This window comes from Cololabis saira, chromosome 17 (genome assembly GCF_033807715.1).
Source record: "Cololabis saira isolate AMF1-May2022 chromosome 17, fColSai1.1, whole genome shotgun sequence".
In the NCBI taxonomy this organism is placed as follows: domain Eukaryota; kingdom Metazoa; phylum Chordata; class Actinopteri; order Beloniformes; family Belonidae; genus Cololabis; species Cololabis saira.
In genome coordinates this window covers 7,672,552-7,695,161 of record NC_084603.1, presented here as the reverse complement: position 1 = coordinate 7,695,161, position 22,610 = coordinate 7,672,552, and the positions used below count along the sequence as shown (strand labels likewise).

The window sequence follows — 22,610 nt, the reverse complement described above, 5'->3', positions numbered from 1 at the left end:
TGAAAGAAACATTTTGACAGTTAAAACAATTTATTACTAATAACAATATGCCAACAAGACTTATCTTATCTTATCTTATCGCAATCCTATTTGAGAGGGCGTTTCTTGTTTTACGCTCAGATGTTGTTCATTCAAAACTTCCTGCCTGTACGCTCTACTGCGCCTCAAAACTGTGCCTGTGCTCTCCTATACTCGGGTTCTTGTGTAAACATCCTCACCTGTTCAAGCCCTTCTCCTTACAGTCAGACATCTTAGCGGTGCTTTTCACTCCCAGATTGCTGTGAAACAACCCTGACAAACCTCCTCCGGCTAATGGAGCTGACGTTACTGTGGTAATACGGCTCACCCGGACCAGTAAAGTCATAGATCATCACAGTGGTGCTATTTGGAAATGAATCCACAGTTTAAGTCTGTGTCAGTTGGTTATTCTTGCTTAGCAACGAATACAAAGAGGATCTAAACACATCCTGTAAGACTATGAAAAAATATATGTATTAATATTTGGTTCATTTCTTGTGCTACAATCTATGTTAAAAAACTTTCTTCAAATAATGCACAATGAATGAGTTTGAATCCAGCTGATTCATAATGAATCCAACTATGCCTTCCTTCATTCTACTTGGACTGATCTTTTTTTCTGCAAAGCAACCTGAGATAATTTTTTTGTGAATTGGCACCATATAAATAAACTTCAACTCAATGAAGGGAACGATCCGCCAAACCCAGTGAATCATCTGCTCTGAAGTAAAATAAGCACACCCACATGGAGGCAGAAACATCCGATACTCGTTTGTCTGGGGGGTTTTGGATGGGGTTGTCTACATCTGTCCAAGGTTGAAAGTGACAATGCAAGAGTTTAAGGAAAGAGACGAGAGAGGACGACATTTGCAGAGGCTGCAATGTGTCTGAAGGAAGGAACCTATGACAACTTTCTCAGTGTGACTGTAGAGTTTTGATTAAGAGTGGTTCAGTATTTGAATGTGGATTGTGTTCTCAAGTTATAATAATAATAATAATAATAATAATAATAATAATAATAATAATAATAATAATAATAATAATATGGATAAAAAGGTAGTCACATAGCCATATAACGTAGTAAATGCAGCAGATCACAAGGGATGCCACAACCGTGTGCATGACCCTCCAGTGAACCCTTCTGCACCGCAGCTCTCCAGAGTGGCAGAGCAACCTCTTCTACGCTTGATGAATCAATGCATAACAGGAAACTGACTAAGCTGACCTGCCAGAGCAGACTTATATCTCAGCTGTATTTAGATAGCTCCACATGGTGTAAAATATACAGAAACTACCGTCTGAAAGAAGCCACTCAAAGAAACAGTTTATTGGAGAAAGCCAAATGGGAACAGTTGCGAGTTGCAAGCTGCGCTTTCACATGCTTGAAATAATTGTATGTGGTTTGCTTTGATGCGTATACGACACTGACTTGTGTAGAAAGACATAAAAACAACTAACAAAAGGATTCTGGTTAATCTTGATTTTTCAGATGTTTGCTGTATTATTGCAGGAGACTGGAGGCGACTGTAAAAGGGTAGAAGTAGTAAAACGCTCCGTTCCCCCAATTAGAGGCAAAATGGAAATACTCACGCTGGACATGCACAGTAAACATTACACCACCGTGGAAATGTTCAACTAAAAAAGTATTTTTCAAAGTAGTGTTTTTCTTTTGCCTTTTCGTTGCTCTGTTGCATCAAAATAAACTCTTTTCTTTTATCACAAAGAAGAAATATATCATTATTTTTCCAAAAGATGGTTATGTTACTTCATAACAACTGTAAAGGTCTATGTAAAAAAGTGTCGCATTTGGCCCTGGTTGCATTCGTGTCAGGATCGTGTTGGTCGCCAGGGAGATGCCTCTCTGCTGCTTATGGTGTATATTTCATTTACTTACATTAGGACATTTGCAAACATTATTTCCATGTACCACAATGTAAACATTCTTTTACAGGTCTTAAACAAAAGTATTATTACAAATTTGGCGTCATGCAGCTGTTCTGAGATGCTAATTTTGTATATCACGTTGTATTAGCAACAAATTCTGCAATTAAATTAGATTTTCTTGTTTAGGAAATACAATTGTAGTTTAGTCCAATCCCAAAAGTATTCCTTTTAGAAAAGGAAAATCTGATTAATCCATCGAATTTGATTAGTTAAAGTGCACCTTCTGTTGCAGATTCACACGTTTTATGTGTGAAATTTTTTATTTCCCAAATAACTTGTCACTGAGTAAAAAGGCCCAAAAGTTGAGTAAATTTTTCTCTATAATGCATTTGAATATGGAAAAATACTTCTAAAAAGGAACATAACCTTTTACGCAGAAAAGCCAAAAGCTTGATTTTGTAACATAATTTGTCTCACAGCGTGTTTATTAAGTTAGAAAGAATTAAATTAACACCACAACTAAACTGGACACTGTTTTCTAAAACTGTCACTAACGCCCAAATCCATCAGCAGATGGATGGCAAATGTGTTACAGGAAAGGTAATGATGACATCATCTGCAATCTCATCTGTCTTTAAAAGATGGGATGAGCTGCGTTACTATCGTCTGCTGGAGATCAACAGCTGGCTGACGGGTGAGAGGTCCGCAGCCGAGCTTAACTGCTCTCTTCTCCCGCCGGCTTCAGAAAAACATCTTCTGACAATTACGATCTTCCAATATAAGAGGAGCACACCTTCAGACATGTGTGTGCATGCTCTCACAGGCTAAACCCCCCCGTCTACACCCCACATGACAGACCTCATCCACTTAAGCACATTTCAGATGGCACTGTACGAGCCTTTTGCGCACTGCCCACAAGCATACACAGATGCAAGTGAAACATTTACAGATCACATGCAAACATGAACATGCACACACAAACACACGCGGGAGGATACTTACATCTACACAGGCACACACATACACACACACAGACACACCAACACACACATATGCACAAACATCACATGCAGCAGACACACACTACAGAGACTTCCAGTCCCCTCCCCCCACTGAATAGTCTGTTCTGACAATCCACAGGACAGCCGGAGCATTGACGTCAGAGGCAGGCCCATGAAAATACAGGGTCCCTGGGGGGCTGAGGGAGCTATGCACATCTTCACAGCTTGCCTTGCAACTAGTTCAACAACCAAAGAGCATATAACTGCCTCTGTTTACTCTTATATGTTAGAAAATGCTACAATTAAGAAAGAAAACAAAAAAAAGAAAGGTCCACATTTACACAAAGCCTGCCACGCACAAATTTGCATGCGACTGCAATGCGGCTCATTTGAAACGTGACGTCAATGGACGTCACTGCACTGTGATCCATTAGGACAAATGTGAGATCGCTGCATAATTTAGGTTAATGGAAATCACAAATCACAGTACGCCATTACCTGCCCTCTGTCGTCTTAATCATTGCCATTCTGAATAAATGCTGTCAGAGCTAAGTATATTAGACGTACCCAGAGGAAAAAGGTTGGTCTCCCCCCCAGACATCCTCAGACCCGCGAGGGAAGATGACAACTTTGTTTATCGCTTAATGTTATGAAACTTTTTTTTTCTATCAGGACATGAGGACCATTAATCTTATTGTGGGTTTTTTTTTTCCATTCTCCTTCTCTCAGTTTTTCTAAGATAGTTTAACAGGTTTAAATGCTGTCAGCAAAGAAACACTGTTGCTGAGTTAGTGAAAAATACGTCTATATTATGTTTGGCAATGCTAGTGATTGTAACTGAGTCTAAAAGAATCTGAATAAAACAGAACATTGAGAGTCTTGCTCTCCTTTTTTTCTATACACCTCATCAGCCATTTCGTTTCTAAATACTTAATACTTTTATTCCAAGACTCATTTTTAAAGGAGCTAAAATCAAACGAATTTAGTGTTTGTTTCTGCTACAACAAAGATTAAACTAAGTAGTCCCCCTAATTTTTTTGGGACCTTGGCAACAAGAAAGTAAATGTCCTCTCTGTTCTGTCAAACTTGTGTCTTAGTCGGAGTCAAAGAAACCCTGGCAAAAGCCCGCCTGTGCTGTGATGTGGATGTTTTTATTTTTACTTGAGAAGGCCACCAGCATGAGATGATCATAAAGTAATGTTTTATTTCTGCAAGTAACAGCTTTGTTGTCACATTATTGCTCCCTCTCATCATCTGTTTTGTGTTGTGAAAGCGAGGCTTTTCTTTTGTACTCTGTTTGGTGCTTGGACCGTACATTTGGACCGTACATTTGGACACGTCACGAACACACTTCCTTTTTAGACGACTTGAACATTTTTGTCGTCCTCAGCTTTTGTCATCGTGACCATCACAGAAGTTCTGGCTGAGCTGATGGATCTAGAGTATTAGTAAAATAAAATTAATACAAGAGCAGTCCTATCTTCCTCCTTTTGTAATTTTATATTACACACTTGTTTCTTTTATCAAATAAAAGATAGACGTAGTCACTCACTGTGCAAGTGTAAAGGGCTGCTGCTCCAGATGCCCTGAGCCCTCGGGCCACTAGGAACTAGGAGGCAGTGTGGGTCCAGTGTCCTGCCAAAAGACACCTCCACATATGAGCAGGGAATTCATGGGAATATTTGGGAGCTAATGGGAAAGAACTTTCAATTAAAAAAAAATTGCAGGTGATCCTATCAAAGGGAATAATGGGATAATCAGTTAGATCTCTACCCTCTTTTTCCTCCATCATATGTGAAGGTTATTTCTTGAAATCTAAAGACTACACCAGGACTTTTGAAAAAAGTTTTATTTTACACTGTTTACACACAACAAACTGTGAAAATACAGTAGCTAGCAAGCCAGTAAATAAAACGAAGCCAGCCGTATCACCATTTTAATAAGACTGGCTCAACAATAGTGCTGGTTAACTCTGTCAGTCTGTTTCTTGTGCCTTTTGCTGTTTTATTTTAAAATCATACAGTGCTTGGTTAACTGTATAGGTAAGTGCACAGGATTCATGTTTTTTTAGACGCTTTTTTCCTGTCTTATCCTGCACGTACATCATCTGGTGTGCGGACAGACCTCGGGCCAGCCAACGCAGAAGGGAAGGCTGTGAAGTGGATATAATTTCACATGAATCTTTATAAGTTTCCAAGCTGGAATATATCCAAATTCCCCAGCATAGCTGGAAAGCTTCCAGAAATGTTTCTGCCACTTTCCACCTCAAGTCCCAAGTGCCTGCACTTGTTTGTCCAAAAACCCAAGGAGGTAACCACTGAACTTGAAGCCTCAAAAACAACAGTCCATGAATTAATCAGTGATTTCACAGCAGCTTCATCTGTCTTTTATCTGCAGCCTCACAGGCGGATTATCCTCTATTACAGATGCACACGCGGAGAAAGTTCGTTAGCCACAGAAACGTACGCGTTAACTACTATAGTTACAAATGGAGGACCACGTTCCAGTTGGCTGGTGTCTACAAAATGAGCTAAATACTGCATGCACACAACAATTAATAACAGTCAGACACGTCCCGGTCAAAACGGACGAGTACACTGCATGCTGTGCATGCTGTGACATCGTGACGTCGCGAGCACCCAACAGGAGTCTCACACACTCATTGACTTAAGTTATGACAGGCCCCTGAGAGTCGGTCAACATTTCCTGAAACTGTCACAAACTGTCACAACAACATTGTTTACCAGTATCAACAGACGTCTTCCCCTTATGCAACAGAAACGTGGTGCAGTCACACAAGAATGTCAAATGGTGAAATATTAGTCTGAAAGCTGCTTCTCAAGTTAAAAGAAGGAACAATTTATGCCAGAAAACCTGAAGTGATTTTCATTTATATTTTACCATTGAACCAGAGCGTTATAGGCAGTACTCGAGTTATAAAAAATAATCAGGGAGGATGGTGGATTTTATCATATGGGGACAGATAATTTGTGCTGATTACAAATAATATAATATATTACAAATAATAGCAGTGACCAAAACACCTGCAGAAATACTGCAGGAATGACATAGCAGCAGTTAAATGCAGCCTTCTGTAAGCTTTAAATATCCACTGGGCTTACATCAAATACATCAAACATCTTAACAAGAATATTTGTCTTATTTCTAGTTAAAATGTCTCGTTTTAGTAAAGAAAATCTCATTACACTTAAAACAAGACTCATCACTGGAAAAAACAACAATTTTCACCTGTTTCAAGTAGATTTTCACTTAAAATAAGTACAAAAATCTGCCAGTGGAACAATATTTTTTTGCTTGTAATGAGAAGATAAATCTTTTCCCACTGGCAGATTTTTCTACTTATTTCAAGCGAAAATTTACTTTAAAACAGGTGAAAATTGTCAAATAAGTTATTTTTCTGGTATTATTTTTCTGGTGATGACTCTAAATGTTGAAATAGCAGTAAAACCACATTCATTGATGAAATGACATAAGGGATGGAAAGGGGGGATGGTAGTTTTACAAGGCGGATGATTTTGACCGTTTTTATTTCAGGGGGGATGCCATCACCCCTCAACTCGAGTACTGGTTATAGGAAGTTTCAACATACAAGAAATGACTTAATCATCATTAGATTATACTTCTAATAACCAAACAATTGATTTTTAATTAAAAAAGGAAACTGTTATTATTATTATTATTATTATTATTATTATTATTATTATTATTATTATTATAAACTAGCTGAATTGTTCAGAATCAGAAGAACTGTATTTCTAGGCAAAATAAATGTTTAACTTGGTGCCAGTTTGTTTTAAACATATTATTACTTCCAGTATATCTTGCAGGAAAGAAGTCACACCCCACCCTAACCATGTATGTGGCGATCAGAAGTCAGCATCCATGGAAACCGATGGGTGTTGCTGTGCATCACTATAATCTGAAGGCAGGATAATGTACAGACCAAAGAGAGAGAAAAACAACACGTTAGATATCGGTTTTAAGGCAGCTCTCCAGAGTGGACTCTGCTGAGCAAAGCAGCCTTTACTCCGGAGCATCCAGAGCAAATAATCTGCCACTTCTTTACGTTTCTGTTGCTGTTTTTTATAACTTAATCATCTGAGCCATGAGTTCACGAGTATTTCTATTTTTATTTTATATTTATTTATATATAGTCAACCTGTAGCATAATTTGTATGTATTTCTTTATGCATCTTAATTTATTTATGTAGTTTTTAGCTAAATGTGGAAAAATATGTGTCAGTTTTTTTCCAATGTTTGGTCTGTTTAAAGCTTGTTCACAACATGGTCGCACTGTGCAGTTTTTAAAGAAAATGTAATAGCACAAACCAGCAGTGCAAACATCGTTGCTTAAAACAGGGGGAAAAAATCCTCAGTGGGCCACATGCTGACAAATTTAATCTGACCGTAAAACATCTCAGTCGCTGGAAGTGACGCACACCTCACGCTGCACCACTTCATCCAAAGGCAAAGAGGGTGAGTATATAGTGAGAAATAAACAAAAGAAATGTTAATCAGGCTCTATCAATGCAAAAGAGAAAGTGCATGGTAACAAGAGACAGGTGGTGCAGATATGTGATGTGGAGCTGTGTGGAGCGCTGCAGTGGAGAGAACCGCAGAAGGCACATGAATAAAAAAAAAAAAAAATTAAATGGGTGAAAAAAAAACGTGATGAAAGAAGTGTGCAGGGGTGGTTGCAGTGGAGACGGAGGGTGTGTGTGTGTTGGGGGGGGTTATTTGCGTCAGAGCCGGAGCCAATGAAGTCAGAGATGGGGCAGGCTCGAGCAGAGATGCTGCAACTGCCATTCACAGCACCCGCTCGGGCCTCATGTCCTCCACATCACAGAGCCGGCGCAAATTATGCCTCCGTGAACGTCTGTCACACTCGCATACACAGTAAAATGTAATTTATGTCCATTACACACACATCCTGCACCTTTTACAAACAACTGAAACCAGCTCACCAGCAGCTGTATTTCATGGCCTTCAAAATAAAACATTTATAGAAAAAGACTAATTTAATTTGAATTTTCCTTTATGAATAAAATATACTCACAAAAATATCAATTTTTTACATTTTTTCTTAGAAACCAGATGTTTTCCCTACATTGTTCTTTACAGTTTATACAAGCTGGCTGTCTTGTGTCTGTTTTAAATGATGTTAATGCAGAAAGGGACCTTATAGTGTATTCATGCTTTATTACCATAGCATTGCCTAGCCTTTCTGAAGACTATCTTTAACTTTAAGTGTTCGTATTAGCCTGTTTAAAAATGTACATGTGCTAAAATCTAAAAAAAAGAAGACAGCAGTGTGTATAAAAACCCTATACTGAAATATATGCATGCATACACACTTACACCAACACATGCACCCAAACACACCTCTCACACACGTAAATCCCACTTGTTTAGATTAGCAGTTATTGTTTCTGCTGGCATCACTTCTGACCCAGATTATCACGTCTGTAATTCTAGAGGATGACTATGATGATGAGCATGTGGTCAGACCGCTGTGGGGGAGGGGAAGGGGAAAAAAAACAAACAAAACAAATGGTGCCTCGTTGGCTTTGCTGACGTCATGCAGCCGTGTAAAATGCTTCACTGTGCAATCTTGTAAAACTGCAGGCAAAGCAGGAGGTCAAATGAACCCCTTCAGATGTGGTCAGGACTCACAGATTGGTGAGAATGATTTCCACCAGAGGTCTGCTGATGATTTTCATCAATATGTGAGCTGGAACATGCTTTTGACTTTGGCTTCGGTTTTTTTTTTTTTTTTTTGCACTGAAACAACAGCCACAGTAGCAGCTGCACTTCTGCTGGCTGGAGTCACATCCTATAGTATAGGTGACGTCGCCAGGAGGAGACATGATCCATGACCTCATCGGCTCCCCATCAAACTATCATTCTGCTCTCCTTCTCTCTCTCACACACACACACACACACACACACACACACACACACACACACACACACACACACACACACACACACACACACACACACACACACACACACACACACACACACACACACACACACACACACACACACACACACACACACACATGACTTACAGCTGGCTTTAAAAGGGGCAACCACCCTTTAGTGCAATTCAGTTCACACACACACCTACATTCACACACACACACACACACACACACACACACACACACACACACACACACATGACTTACAGCTGGCTTTAAAAGAGGCAACCACCCTTTAGTGCAATTCAGTTCACACACACACCTACATTCACACACACACACACACACACACACACACACACACACACACACACACACACACACACACACACACACACACACACACACACACACACACACACACACACACACACTAACACACACATATATACACACTGATCTGTTAGAATTGTCCTGGCCAAGAGGAGACCTTTAAACAAACACACAGTTGGATTGTTACGTATACACAGACTGATAGTGTGTACTCTTGTGAAAATGTAAAATGAGTGTGAGTGTGTGTGTGTGTGTGTGTGTGTGTGTGTGTGTGTGTGTGTGTGTGTGTGTGTGTGTGTGTGTGTGTGTGTACAGTGAGCCACATATATATGACAGTTTGACTTTACTCCATGTGTAAGCATGATTTTAAATTAAATAATGCTGTTTGCGTTGCTCCCAAAAATTGTATTTATATTGTAATTTACGTCTTATTTTTCCATGCTGCTCAACCATGACTTTTAAATCCTTTAAAGACAGAGGAGTTGTTCTGCCCCTTCTTTTGATGTTCATGAAAATAAATTAAAAAATTGAAAAAAAAACGAATAATTAGTTTCAACAATAGGTTTCACTATAATAAAAAAAATAAAACCTTGTTTACTCATTTGAAAACTAAACATTTTTAATAAAATCATTTTAGGTATTTTTAGCTGTCATTTTGTTCAGTTCCGTTCAGTGTTTATACATTTAGATGGTTAATAAAATACACAAAATAGTCCCTTAAAAAACACGTGTTCTGTCTGAGTCATTATCAGTCCGTTTCTACTGCGGAAGCTAGAAATGACTTTTTTTTTAAAGAGAAAAATAGGGTATTGGCTGTAGGAGCGAGCTGTAACTGGCTGCCTGCAGCTCTCGTCAGAAACCAAACAAAGTCAGAATTAATCACAGATGAGAAATATTTGTGCTGACGTGCAGGACCACCAATGCCTCTGCACGGCAGACGGGGCAAGGGGGCCGAGCAGCCGGATGTCAGGTCTGACTCTTTCACTGGACGTAACGTCCTCACATGCAGGCACACACATGCACAATCACACTTTTACCCTTCCTTCCATCTAAAACTATTTATTTTAATTCACAGTTAATTCAAAATGTGTAATAGTTTTAAGTTTGTTTACCACTGCATACAAAAAAACTCAAAAAACCTCAAGACTCATTATGTATTATGTGGCAACAAGGTTGTTGTTTTCTTCTGTGTTCAGCTACACTAAAATCTCCTTTGAAGATCATTAAAATAATCATTTTACAGCAGTGATTACCGAGTCTGTAAATACTAAAAATGACAAAAGAACTTCAGTATTCCCAAGTTGCTGAGTGTCTGCAGCGTGTTGGACTCATCTGGCGCTGCTGTCTGCAGTTGATCTTTATACTTTAGCCCCACCTAATGTCTGCCTACAATTCAACAAGGACGAAAATGTTTGCAGACTGTTAACAAATAAAAGAAAGGTCAAAGGTCAGCACAGCAAAATCATAATTCATTTTCCATTACCTGGAACAATGCAAATATTATTAGATGAATAAGTAGCCTATTGGTTTCTTTTCATGAGTAAATCATCCGCTCCGCGTGAGGGTGACCTGCGATACGCATCTAGACCACTACGTGGTGTGATTGTACAAGTTGAGCTCGCTCCAAACCGTCTGCAGACTCATCCCTGTAAAACAGAAGCTGCGGGCTGCCTTTCTCTCTGATGGGAGAAGCATTAAATGTGTGCATGTGTGTGAAAGCGGGTGACGTCAAACACAGTCTCTCCACTAAATGCTCTTTGGCGTCACTGCTGTGATCCACTTCCCCGCACCAGTAGCAAAGCAGGCAGTGTATGACGCTGATGATCAGCCTCTCGCTGAATCCACGAGGACAAACTGGTCAACGTCATCCCAGCAGCGTGAATCCGTGACACTGCTCGGCCGTGTCTGTCCCTGCCTAACAACACCTTTTTCCTCCTGTGGGCAGAGGCTATTTTGTAAAATAACTCTTGTAAATATAATGCCAACGTCTTTGCTCACCTCGTCTCAAAATTTGTTGAAGCAGACATTTGCTTGGTGAGATGACACATAGATGATTAATCCAGTCAAGTTCTAATTATTTTCCTTTTCCAGACTTTTTCTGTGAAACACGTCACAGTCTGGTTTTTTGTTACAAACATCCTGTGTTAGGTTGCACGCTGCTTTGCTGAGCCCAGGAATGTTGTATTGTTATCTCCAACATTTCTTTTTATTTCTAGGACGACATATTTTTATTTCTCCAACATATTTTCATTTATTTGATATTTTGAATTATTTACACTAATCTTTATTAGTAAATCAAGAATAATATTGACGCTGTAATTTCTATCACCCTGTTTTCTAAATGTTGTTAATGTGAGTTTAGGTTTTGAAAGGGTAAGCCTCTGCATGTGTGCTTGATCACATATGTTTTTGGAAGCTTGGATACGAATTTGTGTTTCATATTTACTATGACGCCATCCTGTCATCTTACTGCAGCTGAAAGTTAACTGGCAGCTAATTCTGGTATGATGTATCCCATCCAAGTCATTAAATAACAAACCAACATATAAAGTTATAAATGAAGGTACTTTTTAAATTCCTCATATTAATTCATGCTGATTTCTTTTTTAGGGGGAAAGAAGCAAATGAAAGAAGCAATGAATGCACTCATCAGAGCTAGGTACTGGTATCAAAGTGTAAATGAAGGAGCAGGTCATTTGCACAGCTGAGGGCTGTTAACCGTGTCGTGGTGATGGTAGTTGTTTGGGGGGGCCGGGGTGGGCACCCAGTAGTGGGCTTGTAATTCAAGGGTCTGGACTCTTCACATCCTCTCCTGGACTCCCCGTAGATTTCTAAATAAACAAAAATAATCTCCATAATAAAATGCAAGCCCAAGAGCTCATAAAAAAAGTTGTTTTTTTTAAGTGAATGTAGCAGTAGGAACACCATCATGTTCAGGTTCTGTTCTATATGCACAGATACAGAATATCAATTATTGTCTCATGTTTTTATTTAGTGTGACCAAAATTCCAAATTATTTTAGCCAGGGTTTATCTAGGGATTTAGGAGACGGGATACAGTTAAAAGCCAGATCTAATTTGTGGCACTGCATTCTCTGGTTGCAACCCAGCATTTACAAAAACAAAAAACCCTGACATTTGCATTCAGCTTAAATTCCCAAATTGCTTTAACAGTGTGCTTGTATCAGTGTACCACAGCGTACCGAGCCCACATGAAAGCATTCAGGATGGTAAAATATTGAGTGGGAGGGGTTTAGTGGGTGTGTACCCCCTAAGTAGTCACAGATGCCCGGCACAGTTGGACAAGGAAGCTCCCGGCTCTCTTCCGTGTTAGTCAGGGGAAACTCTCATTTGGGCACGGCCCCAATAAGATACAGAGCCAAACGTCTGCACTGTACACAGGTTGAGTCACGACGAGACGATGGTTCTCAGTCAGAAAAGGTTGCAATGCCCTCTTCATGTCCGAAGTGAGGTACTGCCTTATGTAGAGAAGTTTAAGTATCTCGGGAGCTTATTCATTAGTGAAGGAGGTCAACAGGTGGATCGTGTGGCATGTGTAGTACCAAGAACTATAACAAAAATTGAGCCAAATGCAGGTTTAGCAATTCCTTTAAAGAAAGAAAAACTGATAATGGTCACTGAACTAACTAATCTGACAAAGGTAATAATAATTAAAGCTGCAAGCAGCGATGAACGGGCCCTCGCACCCTTTTGCACGTTCAGGCTGCAGTGGAAGCGCTTGTATGACTTGCATGTAGATTCTTCAGGCCTGGACATTTAGCGGATGACACCAGCCACGACTCTCTAGAAAGAAAGTAGGAACTATCAGATATCGACCAATCAGATGAAGAGGTGGGGCTAATTTGCAACAATTATGTTCAAGGACTCAAAACTGAGTCCGATGACACCACCCACGAGTCTTTCTGTCAAACCATTCAAAAGTTATCGCAGAAATTCCGAACTATCACATATCGACCAATCAGAAGAAGGGGCGGGGCTAATTTGCACCGATTAAGGTGAAGGAGTCAAAACCGAGTCAGCTGACACCACCTACAACTCTCTATGTCAAACCATTCAAAAGTTATAGCAGACAATAGGGACTATGAAATTTTGACCAATCAGATGAAGAGGCGGGGCTAATTCAGTCCAATGAAGGTCAAGTACTCAATAACGAGTCCGATGACACCACCCACATCTCTTTATCACAACCCGTTCAAAAGTTATGGCAGAGAATAGGGACTATCAAATATCGACCAATCAGATGAAGGGGGAGGGGGGGGGGGGGGGGGGGGGGGGCTTTTTGGCGTCTATCATCGCCACGGTAACGCTTTTGACTGAGAAAAGTATTGCTCATCGTCGCAGGATGGAGACGCACATTTTGATGTATAACACACCTGGATGCACGTTGCGGTTCGGGCGAAGAAACGGCCGAAGAAATAGCATAAATTGCACCAAAATTACTCGATTAATTCAAAATGGCCGACTTCCTGTTCGGTTTCGGCCATGGAGCCAAGAGACTTTTCTTTAAGTTGCGACATGATACAGGTGTGTACCGATTTTCGTGCATGTACGTCAAACCGTATTGTGGGGCTTGAGGCACAAAGTTTTCCAGGGGGCGCTGCCAACGTTGCATGAAGTTTAACCATGTTTGGCTGCATAATTTGAAAAAAAATTAACTATTGAAACTGGCTTGGAGAAAAAAGATGTGGCACTCAACTAAATATTGGTCCAAAACCCTTAGAGGCAATAACTGCAATCAAGTGATAAATGTAACTCCGACTTCTGCACCTGTAGACAGTTATTTTGGCCCAGTCTTCACAAGCAAACTGTTCCAGCTGTCTCAGGTTTGAAGGGTTTCAGCTCTTTCCCCACATGTTCAACAGGATTCAGCGCTCATAAGGACACTTCAGAATAGTAATAATTTAGTAATAGTAATAGTAATAATAAAGTAATAATTTTTCTTCTTAGCTACAGTATTCTTGGTTTTTTAGCTTTTTAGGTCTTTAACGACACATGACCTGAGACCAACCTTTTTCACAATGGGCACCATATTTAGCTCCAGAATGTCTTGATGATATTTCCATTTCCGTGTCCCCTGCAGATATTCAACACAGCCGGTTCCAAACACATCATAGCAGCTCCAGAACATAACCGAGCCTCCTCCATGTTTCACAGTAGCTGCAGTAGACCAATACCCCTAGATTTGCCCAAAACCAAATATTGAGAAATTATATAATGGAAACAGCACTACAGTAATTCGAAAAAACTCCCAAATATCGAAAATAAACCTTTTTCCCCTTCCAGAGGCTGTTTTATGTTACAATTCGATAATCCGCTTATTTACAAGAGTGTAATTTCCACGATCTGGCAGCGCTGGATGTGACACTAAAGTAATTAAAATTTAGTTTCCAGCTGTTTTGGCCTCATTAATATGATGTAGTTATGCTATAATACTGTTTAATCATCACATAAGGGCTTTGCCTCGGAATAAACGATTGAATGATCATCCGCTGCCTTCATTATCTGACTATTTTCTTAACAGCGGTAGCGGCAATCGCAATAATTTGTCAAAGACTAAAGACATTTTTGTCTATTTTCTTTACCGTTGAGGTTTTTTTTCGTTGTTTTGCAGAGAAGTCTCGCAGGATGAGATACGGAGAGTTACGACTTATTCCAAAAGCCCTGTTCAATGGAAACACCGACCCCCTGCAGCGCCATCTTTACCGAACTTTCCGAGATTCGATTTTCTTTTGCAGAAAAGTCTACTGGAAACGCGACTAGTGTTCTCTCTAGTGTTTTTTTTTAAATAATGAATCTTTGCATTTAAACATAGAGTCACTGTGACTTGCCAAAAGGCTCCAGTTTTGTTTCATCTTCCTAAAGGTAATTCTCAGGTGCTGTTTTTGACAAATTCTTGTCGTCTTCCATTAAGTCCACTTTGGCTAAAACAGGGACAGATGGTTTGATCTGACACTGCTGTACCTTGACCTTGGAGTTCACCTTGAATCTCTTTAGTTACCATTTGTATTATCCTTCGCTTCAGATTGTCATTAACTTTTCTCTTGCAGCCACATCCAGGGAGGTTAGCTATAGTCCCGTGGACAAATTTCGAAGGAAAATTTGCAACTGTTGTCACGGAAAGTCGATTGGAGATGGTCGTATAGCCTTTTTACATTTTGTTTCTGATCTCCTCAGACAGCTTTCTCTTTTTCTTTCTCCGTGATCAGTGTGGTGAGCACCGTGATACCGAACAGCAGGTACGACCTTTCACCCTTTCAGAAATGACTGACTGCAGGATTGAAGAAACCTACCCACATTTGACATTTGACTATGGTCAAATTCTTTTCAGGGACTTCCAAGGGTACAAACTAATTTGTCCAGGCTATTTTAATTAGCTTGATTATTTTTTAATGATTCTGTCAAACCACAATTCAAAAGCAAGTTTCTATTGGTTAATGTTCAGGAAATTGTTATCTATTTTGTTTTTCAATTTCAAGTTACTTCAGTGACCATTGTGTTCTTTTTCTTTTTAGATTTCTTTAATGGAAGGATACCAACAAATCTGTCCTCTAGTTCATGGTCATAAACTGTTTGGAGTGACAGAAAGACAGAACCATTAAAAAAAAAAAAGTTCTGCCATTCTCTACTTGGAGTAAAGCTGGTTGCTTCTCCACGTGAAGAGGGGTCACCCTGGACGTGTCTTTATGAAGGTGTTTAAGGCATGTCCAACTGTGCGGAGGCCCCTGGTAGGATCCAGGACCTGCTGGTGAAACTACATTTTCTGGGCTTTGTCGGGAATGCCTCCCGAGCTAGAGGAGGTGTCCGGGCAGAAGGACATCCGGGCCTCTCTGCTCAAGCTGCTGCCACGAGACCCAAATTTGGATAAGTGGAAGCTGATAGACGGATAGACTTTTAACAAATAAAAACATTGATTGAATTATATGATAATGAATAACTACAGATATCCGTTTTCCACATCAAAGCATGATGTGAAATATTAATAGGAAGTGATGTGTGCAGGCTGTTAGGCGCTTCTTGCCCTGGGAAAATTGGAAGAGCCACAAACCACCTTCTTCTGACCCTGAACAAAACGGAGGGGGTATAGAAAATTAATCAATGAATGATGAGAAATTTTAAAACTAAACAATATCAGATAAAATAATAAGTCTTTTCCTCACAAAGTTATTTCCACTGCACTATTCCTGCCAGCAGGCTCAACTCTCGGCTTGAAGGTGATGCTGTTCTTGGCCTTGAACGTACAACTCATGCTACGCTTATGCCAGCTTAATAGCAGCCACGCTGCAGATGGAGATAACTCAAAAGCTTCCACTTGAAAAGGAGGAATCCTTAAACTTTGAACAAGGGGATGAGAAGAAACAATATTTGCAGCTACACAAACCAGGGAAAGCATATCCAAGTAATACTCTGGCCATGTAAATGGTTCAGAAGCAAGCCTTGGCTGTACATCAGTGCAAGTGGTGTGAGACAAGTGAAATGGGATCAAAGGCAATTTCAGCAAAATAAACTACAGTATTTCTCAACACAGGATATTAAGACTGGCTTTTATGATCATGCAACGGATTCCTATTCTCATGCTACGTCTCCGTCATCATCCACATGTCTGGATAAAGACTTTCACATGCTACATGGTGATTGATCTCAGAGACCTCACCTGCAACAGCCACGTTCGCTGCCACGTGTTTTTACAGCGGGCTTGCTTTGAGTGTGTTGTTGGGTTTGTCTGTTACAATGATATGACCCTTGAGGACTTTGCATGAGTTTAGCGTGTCAGGTAATCCTGCGATTGTCTGACAGCTTGCACTTTTCCAGTCTTTGACCAAAGGTCTTTGACCAAAAGTAACGGAAACAGCAGTTCAGTGTAAGCAAGTCAGAAAGACTGCTAAACTTCACCCTTTGGGTGTGGAGGTGAAGTTCTGACACTGTCGAGATTTACTCTTGTCTCTTAATCAGCTATGCACATTTTTTCCTCCGTCATTACTTTCTTGAGTTTAGTCTCCTCTGCCCAGGGTCATAGAAGTGGGACGGGATACTAGGGACACGTCCCTAACAAATATCTAGCAACTACTTAATTGTTCATGCCAATAATTTTGGTCAGGGAATAATAAATCCTCTGTCAGACATTATATGTCAATGTTGAGGCACTCAAGGGATTGATATTAGGTTTACTTGAGTCCCACCTCCAAAACAGATAACCCTAATGGCTCTATCTTTGCCTGCTGTCAGACTGACTCTGGTTGTAAATGAACACAGAAGACCATCGATTAACTACTGGCTGCCGAAGGGAAGTGCACTGCTCAGTTGTGTCTGTGTCTGTGGAGATGGCAAGTCAGAAAAGGAATATGGACACAAGGAGCTATCTTAATATGGAAAAATGTGAGTCATTTGGAGAAAAAGTGTTCTCGATTGCGAATGAGTCCACAGTAAAAGCAACAGGCCTTTCAATTGTTTTTCCTTACTTTTCATGTGGATCATGTTTGGATCATCTCTGGTTCTGACATGCAGGACCATTTCTAGCCTTTTGGGGGCCCTAGACAAGAAGCCAAGTTGCCTTGATTCAAGCCTTTGAGAGTTTGAAATTCCGACGACATGGATGATGGAGAGTGTACACCCACGCCCGCCGATAGGGGGGGACAAACGGGTCTGTTGTTCCGGGCCCAAGGTAGGGGGGGGCCCAGAACTGGGCCCTCATTCATTTTTTTTTATTTTTTTATTCCCATTAAATTCTGCAATCATTTTTCAAAATGTTTCAAAATATGCCTATTTGTGGAAAAAATATGTAGTATTTGAGTTACATAAAAGCTTATTTGTTTTCTTCCTAATTGTCCTTGAAATAGTGGTCAAGAACCCCCCCCACCCCCAACAAAACAACAAAATGGTTTGGCCGCTGATCAAAATTTGATGTTATCATTTAATTCAACCATTAGAATGGTCAAAATGTCTGATCAGCACAAGTCCGGTGCTCAGAAAAGAAGAGAAAAGAGAAGAAGAGAAGAAGAAAATAGAGGCCTCATAGATTCTCTACACAAATATTTAAAAAAGGGGGTGACGGTGAAGCTGGAATTAATAAAGTCAGCGTAGAGCAATGTAAGAAACAACGCAGCCAACGTTTACCAACCTTGTAACTTAACCTAACTGGCTAGCTCTAATTTTAACGTCCATTAGCTTGTATATAAACCAAATGGCAGTAATCTTTTTCCTGCTTCACATCTACCACACAGTGAATGAAGATGGCCTGGTTCTGAGCTTTAACTTTATACTAGTAAAGAATAAAGTGAGTGCAATGTAAGCTGATATTCAGGTACGGTGGGGAAGACATATCAATAGCAGGTGCAAATAAAATCGTATAGACGTTCATGCAACCTCAGTTGTCTGTGGAGCCGCCACACCTACATCATCTCTCATTTCTATGTTTAAGCATCTATGTGAAAAGCAAGGAGTTGTATTCAGGTATGTCGTGTTGCTTTTTGTTGAGAAATAACCTTTGGCACACTCTTCCACTGAATATTGGAGCTGAACTCTAAGCCACTTCGTACAAATAAAGATCTTCTTGCATATAATTTTAATTCAGTGAGTTAAACTGAGTATAACTGAGGGGAAATATTCAATCCAAGGGACCACATTTATGCGTGTAGCCCAGTTTCTGAATCGACAGGTGCTTCTGTGCCAACGATGACAACTGTGGTCACAGGTCCGGTTCATCCGGCCGCTTTGACTCTGATGACACACTTTGGATTTATGATTCATCCCGTTGCTGGAAATATAAGTCCATCCTGCCACTACTGCTACTTTCTCGCATATGTGACTCCACTGGGGGAATAAAGGGAGATTAAAAAATGTAATCCTCTGCTACGCAAATTGTTTTCTAAGAATTAAAACCCGATAATACTTTATAGTAAATGACATATTTGTACAGCTACCCCAAACCCGTGATTAATAATATGATGTTGCTTCACAAGGGCTTCAGTAATGACTCCAAATCCTACTAATACATTAATAAATCATTAATTCATGATTTCATCATCACCACTACACTGACAAAACATTCACTATTTTAAGTTGTATTTTTCTTTCAAATCACACTTACATATTTACTCTCAGGTTCATTCCAGTTAAGGATATGAGTGTATGAGACATTTACACAAGGTTGGACCTATCATTAACTAGTGGAGCACCAGCAAGCCTGCTGTAACTCATAACCATTATTTACAATGCAGATTCAGATTGGGAGTTATTAAATAAGTAAAATGTCAACATTTAAATTTCACCAAAATACTTGCCATGCTGGAAAAGACTGGTATAATAGGGCCATGCTACTGTACGCATTTGTACTGTATTTGTGGAGTTAATGCTTGTTACAACCAAAAATGTAATAACGGCCAATAACGTAATAACTGCCAATAATGTAATAATTTTGGCCATTTCAAATGTAATAAAGCCAATAGTGTAATAATGTGCCAATAATGTAATAAAACTTTTGAGTCAATAACGTAATAACCTTTTGCCGATAATGTAATAAGGCATTACATTATGAAAGGTTTTTTTTTAATACCAGGCCAATAACGTAATAACCAGCCAATAATGTAATGCCTTATTACATCATCGGCAAAAGGTTATTACGTTATTGGCTCAAAAGTTTTATTACATTATTGGCACATTATTACACTATTGGCTTTATTACATTTGAAATGGCCAAAATTATTACATTATTGGCAGTTATTACGTTTTTGCTTGTAACAATGCTGCAGCAGCTGAGAGTACTGTATGAGCAAGTCTATGACTTTGCAGTGAAACTACGCAGAAATACCCCAGAAACACCTGGACACATGTATCAGACCCTGACTGACATATATGCCCTCTGGTAGCGTTTCTGGGCCAACTCCTACCTGGTTCACAGCTTCGTGCAGCAGGCGGAGAGTCTTCTAAGTCCCGGTCGTGAGGAGTTTTCCGTTTCTTCGACATTTGCTGCTCCCTATTTGGGCGATTGATCTATCCACCGCTCAATCGATATCTGCTGATAACGCGAGACACCGTCAACCGGCGGGATATAAAACACATTCAACAGTCTGGGGGAGGCGAAGAGAGAAATGCGAGTGAATGTCAGCCCAACTCATTCAGATCCCGTCTCTCTACTGCGTGCCTTTTCCAGGGTTCTGCGTGCGCAAAGTTACCATGTGGCGGCCAAGCGAGCATGTGGAGGCGCAGCGACGCATGGAGCCGAGCAGCTCTGGATCCGCAGTCCGACAACAGGAGTCTCCACGATGCTCCGGGACTTAATTCTTGACAAATGAGAAATATTTGCAGCTGAAGTGATTTGTCGGTCACGTGTGGCGCGGATTACGCTCGAACTCCTCTCGGATGGAAATTACGCACTGGAGGCAACTTGTTGATCCACACAAAAATGTGATTTCCGTCACTCCGGTTGTTTGAAGTAGGGGGGAAAAAATCATTTTAGATTGTCATAATTCTGTCAGGTGTTCTGCTTGAGTGGTGCTCGGCGACGTCAGCATTTCAAGCCTAATCAGGAATGGATGACGCACGGTCGACACGACGGGAACTCTTGGGTATCTTCGAGAGAGTAGACGTAGATCCTCAGGATGTAGTCCATGTTAACCCAAACCATGGCTCCATTTGGCAGCATTTCAAACCCACTCTGAGTTTGCGGGTACAAAACAGTCCTCGGCAGCATTTGTTAAGAGTGGGAAGCTTGTTCCCTTGAGGGAAATTGGGATATTATAACGAAATAGTAAAGAGCGTGTGCGCAGCACTTCTCTTTTACAGCAACATCAGTCCAACGATGAGATGAAAAAAACACATCCTGCACAAAACCATCCTAATCCAACTGTCAGGGGGTCATAAACAGGGCAAATACACATTGTTTATGAGGACCAGTGTTGCTTTCACACGAATGTGCGAGAAGGCAACTCCAGCAGGAGTGAATAAATGGGGCAGGAGAGTGCGGGCATTGCGCGCGGCACAAAGGAGGCAATGACGCCACTACTGCCTCTTATAAACTGCTGTTGGGTATAGTTTCTCCCCTCGGAGGTTTCTCCAACTACACAGCAACAAGGGGCCGTGCACGTCGGGGATATCTGTTGCCAGTTCTTGAGTTGTAAAAAAAATCAGGGGGGATGGTGGATTTTATCATATGGGGACAGATAATTTGTGCTCATTACAAATAATATAATATATTACAAATACTAGCACTGACCAAAACACCTGCAGGAATGACATAGCAGCAGTTAAATGCAGCCTTCTGTAAGCTTTAAATATCCACTGGGCTTACATCAAATACATCAAAACACAACAATTAAAAACAGGTTTTCTGAACTTATCAATATGACTCTGTCCTTCACAGGATAAGTACAATGGTTCACTGCAAAAACTCAAAATAAGGATATTTGTCCTATTTCTAGGTAAAATTTCTCATTTTAGTAAAAAATCTTATTACACTTAAAACAGGACTCATCACTGGAAAAAAACAACAATTTTCACCTGTTTCAAGTAGATTTTCACTTGAAATAAGTAGAAAAATCTGCCAGGGGAACAATATTTTTTTGCTTGTAATGAGAAGATAAATCTTGTCCCACTGGCAGATTTTTCTACTTATTTCAAGTGAAAATTTACTTGAAACAGGTGAAAATGGTCAAATAAGTTATTTTTCTGGTGTTGTTTTTCTGGTGATGACTCTAAATGTTGAAATAGCAGTAAAACCACATTCATGATGAAATGACATAAGGGATGGAAAGGGGGGGTGGTTTGATTTTTACTGTTTTTATTTCAGGGGGGATGCCATCCCCCCTCATCCCCCTTCAACTCGAGTACTGTCTGTTGCTGAAAAGCACCTGCACGTATAGGTTCCCAGATTGCCTGGGACTTTTCTCTGTTGTCCCTTTAACGGCCTGTCTGTGGAGGGAGAGCCCAGCTGAGCGGAACGCTCTCCCCGCCGCCCGCACTCCTCCTTCTCCCGTATGCTGATTTATTTATGAACAGCCCAGGGTCAGGGGATCATGTTCCATTTACTACATCTGGTTTAGATTTTCAGTGCAGCACCTACACACCGTTTCGCCAAAATGTGCATAAGCGGATTTCACTGCAGGCGAAAAAAACAAGGGCGCGCACGGAGCAGCTCGCTCCGGCGCGGCCGCTGTTGCGTTTCATGCGTTCAGGACGCTGGGATTTCGTGGTATTTTCTGTAGGTAAACACGCCTTTCTGTGCCCCCCCCTTCCCCAACCCCCCTCCCTCACTCCCCTCCCCTCCATCCCTCATTCACTGCAGCTACTGACGTCAAGACATGCTTGCGTCAATGCTCCCCGCTTTGACAGAGAGCTTTTTTTTCCTTTTTTCATCGGGATCATAATGGGATTATTAGGCTTAGAGAAATACCCTGCCTTCTGGCTTTTATGGA

At 40.5% G+C, this 22,610-nt stretch overlaps 1 protein-coding gene across 3 annotated transcripts in view; it reads right to left on the bottom strand.

Moving 5' to 3' along the window:
* Positions 1 to 20,829, bottom strand: part of pde10a (phosphodiesterase 10A) — a 77,069-nt gene extending 56,240 nt beyond the window's left edge. The window contains exon 1 of one of the 3 annotated variants that reach the window (XR_009784404.1): positions 20,088 to 20,829. Coding sequence is in view for 2 of the 3 variants with exons in the window: in XM_061746003.1 (XP_061601987.1) it covers positions 20,088 to 20,163 (76 nt within the window). In the remaining variant the exon portion in view is untranslated. The remainder of the gene's footprint in view (positions 1 to 20,087) is intronic. The other 2 variants (XM_061746003.1, XM_061746004.1) reach the window with 2 other exon arrangements.
* Between the last annotated feature and the right edge of the window lie 1,781 nt (positions 20,830 to 22,610).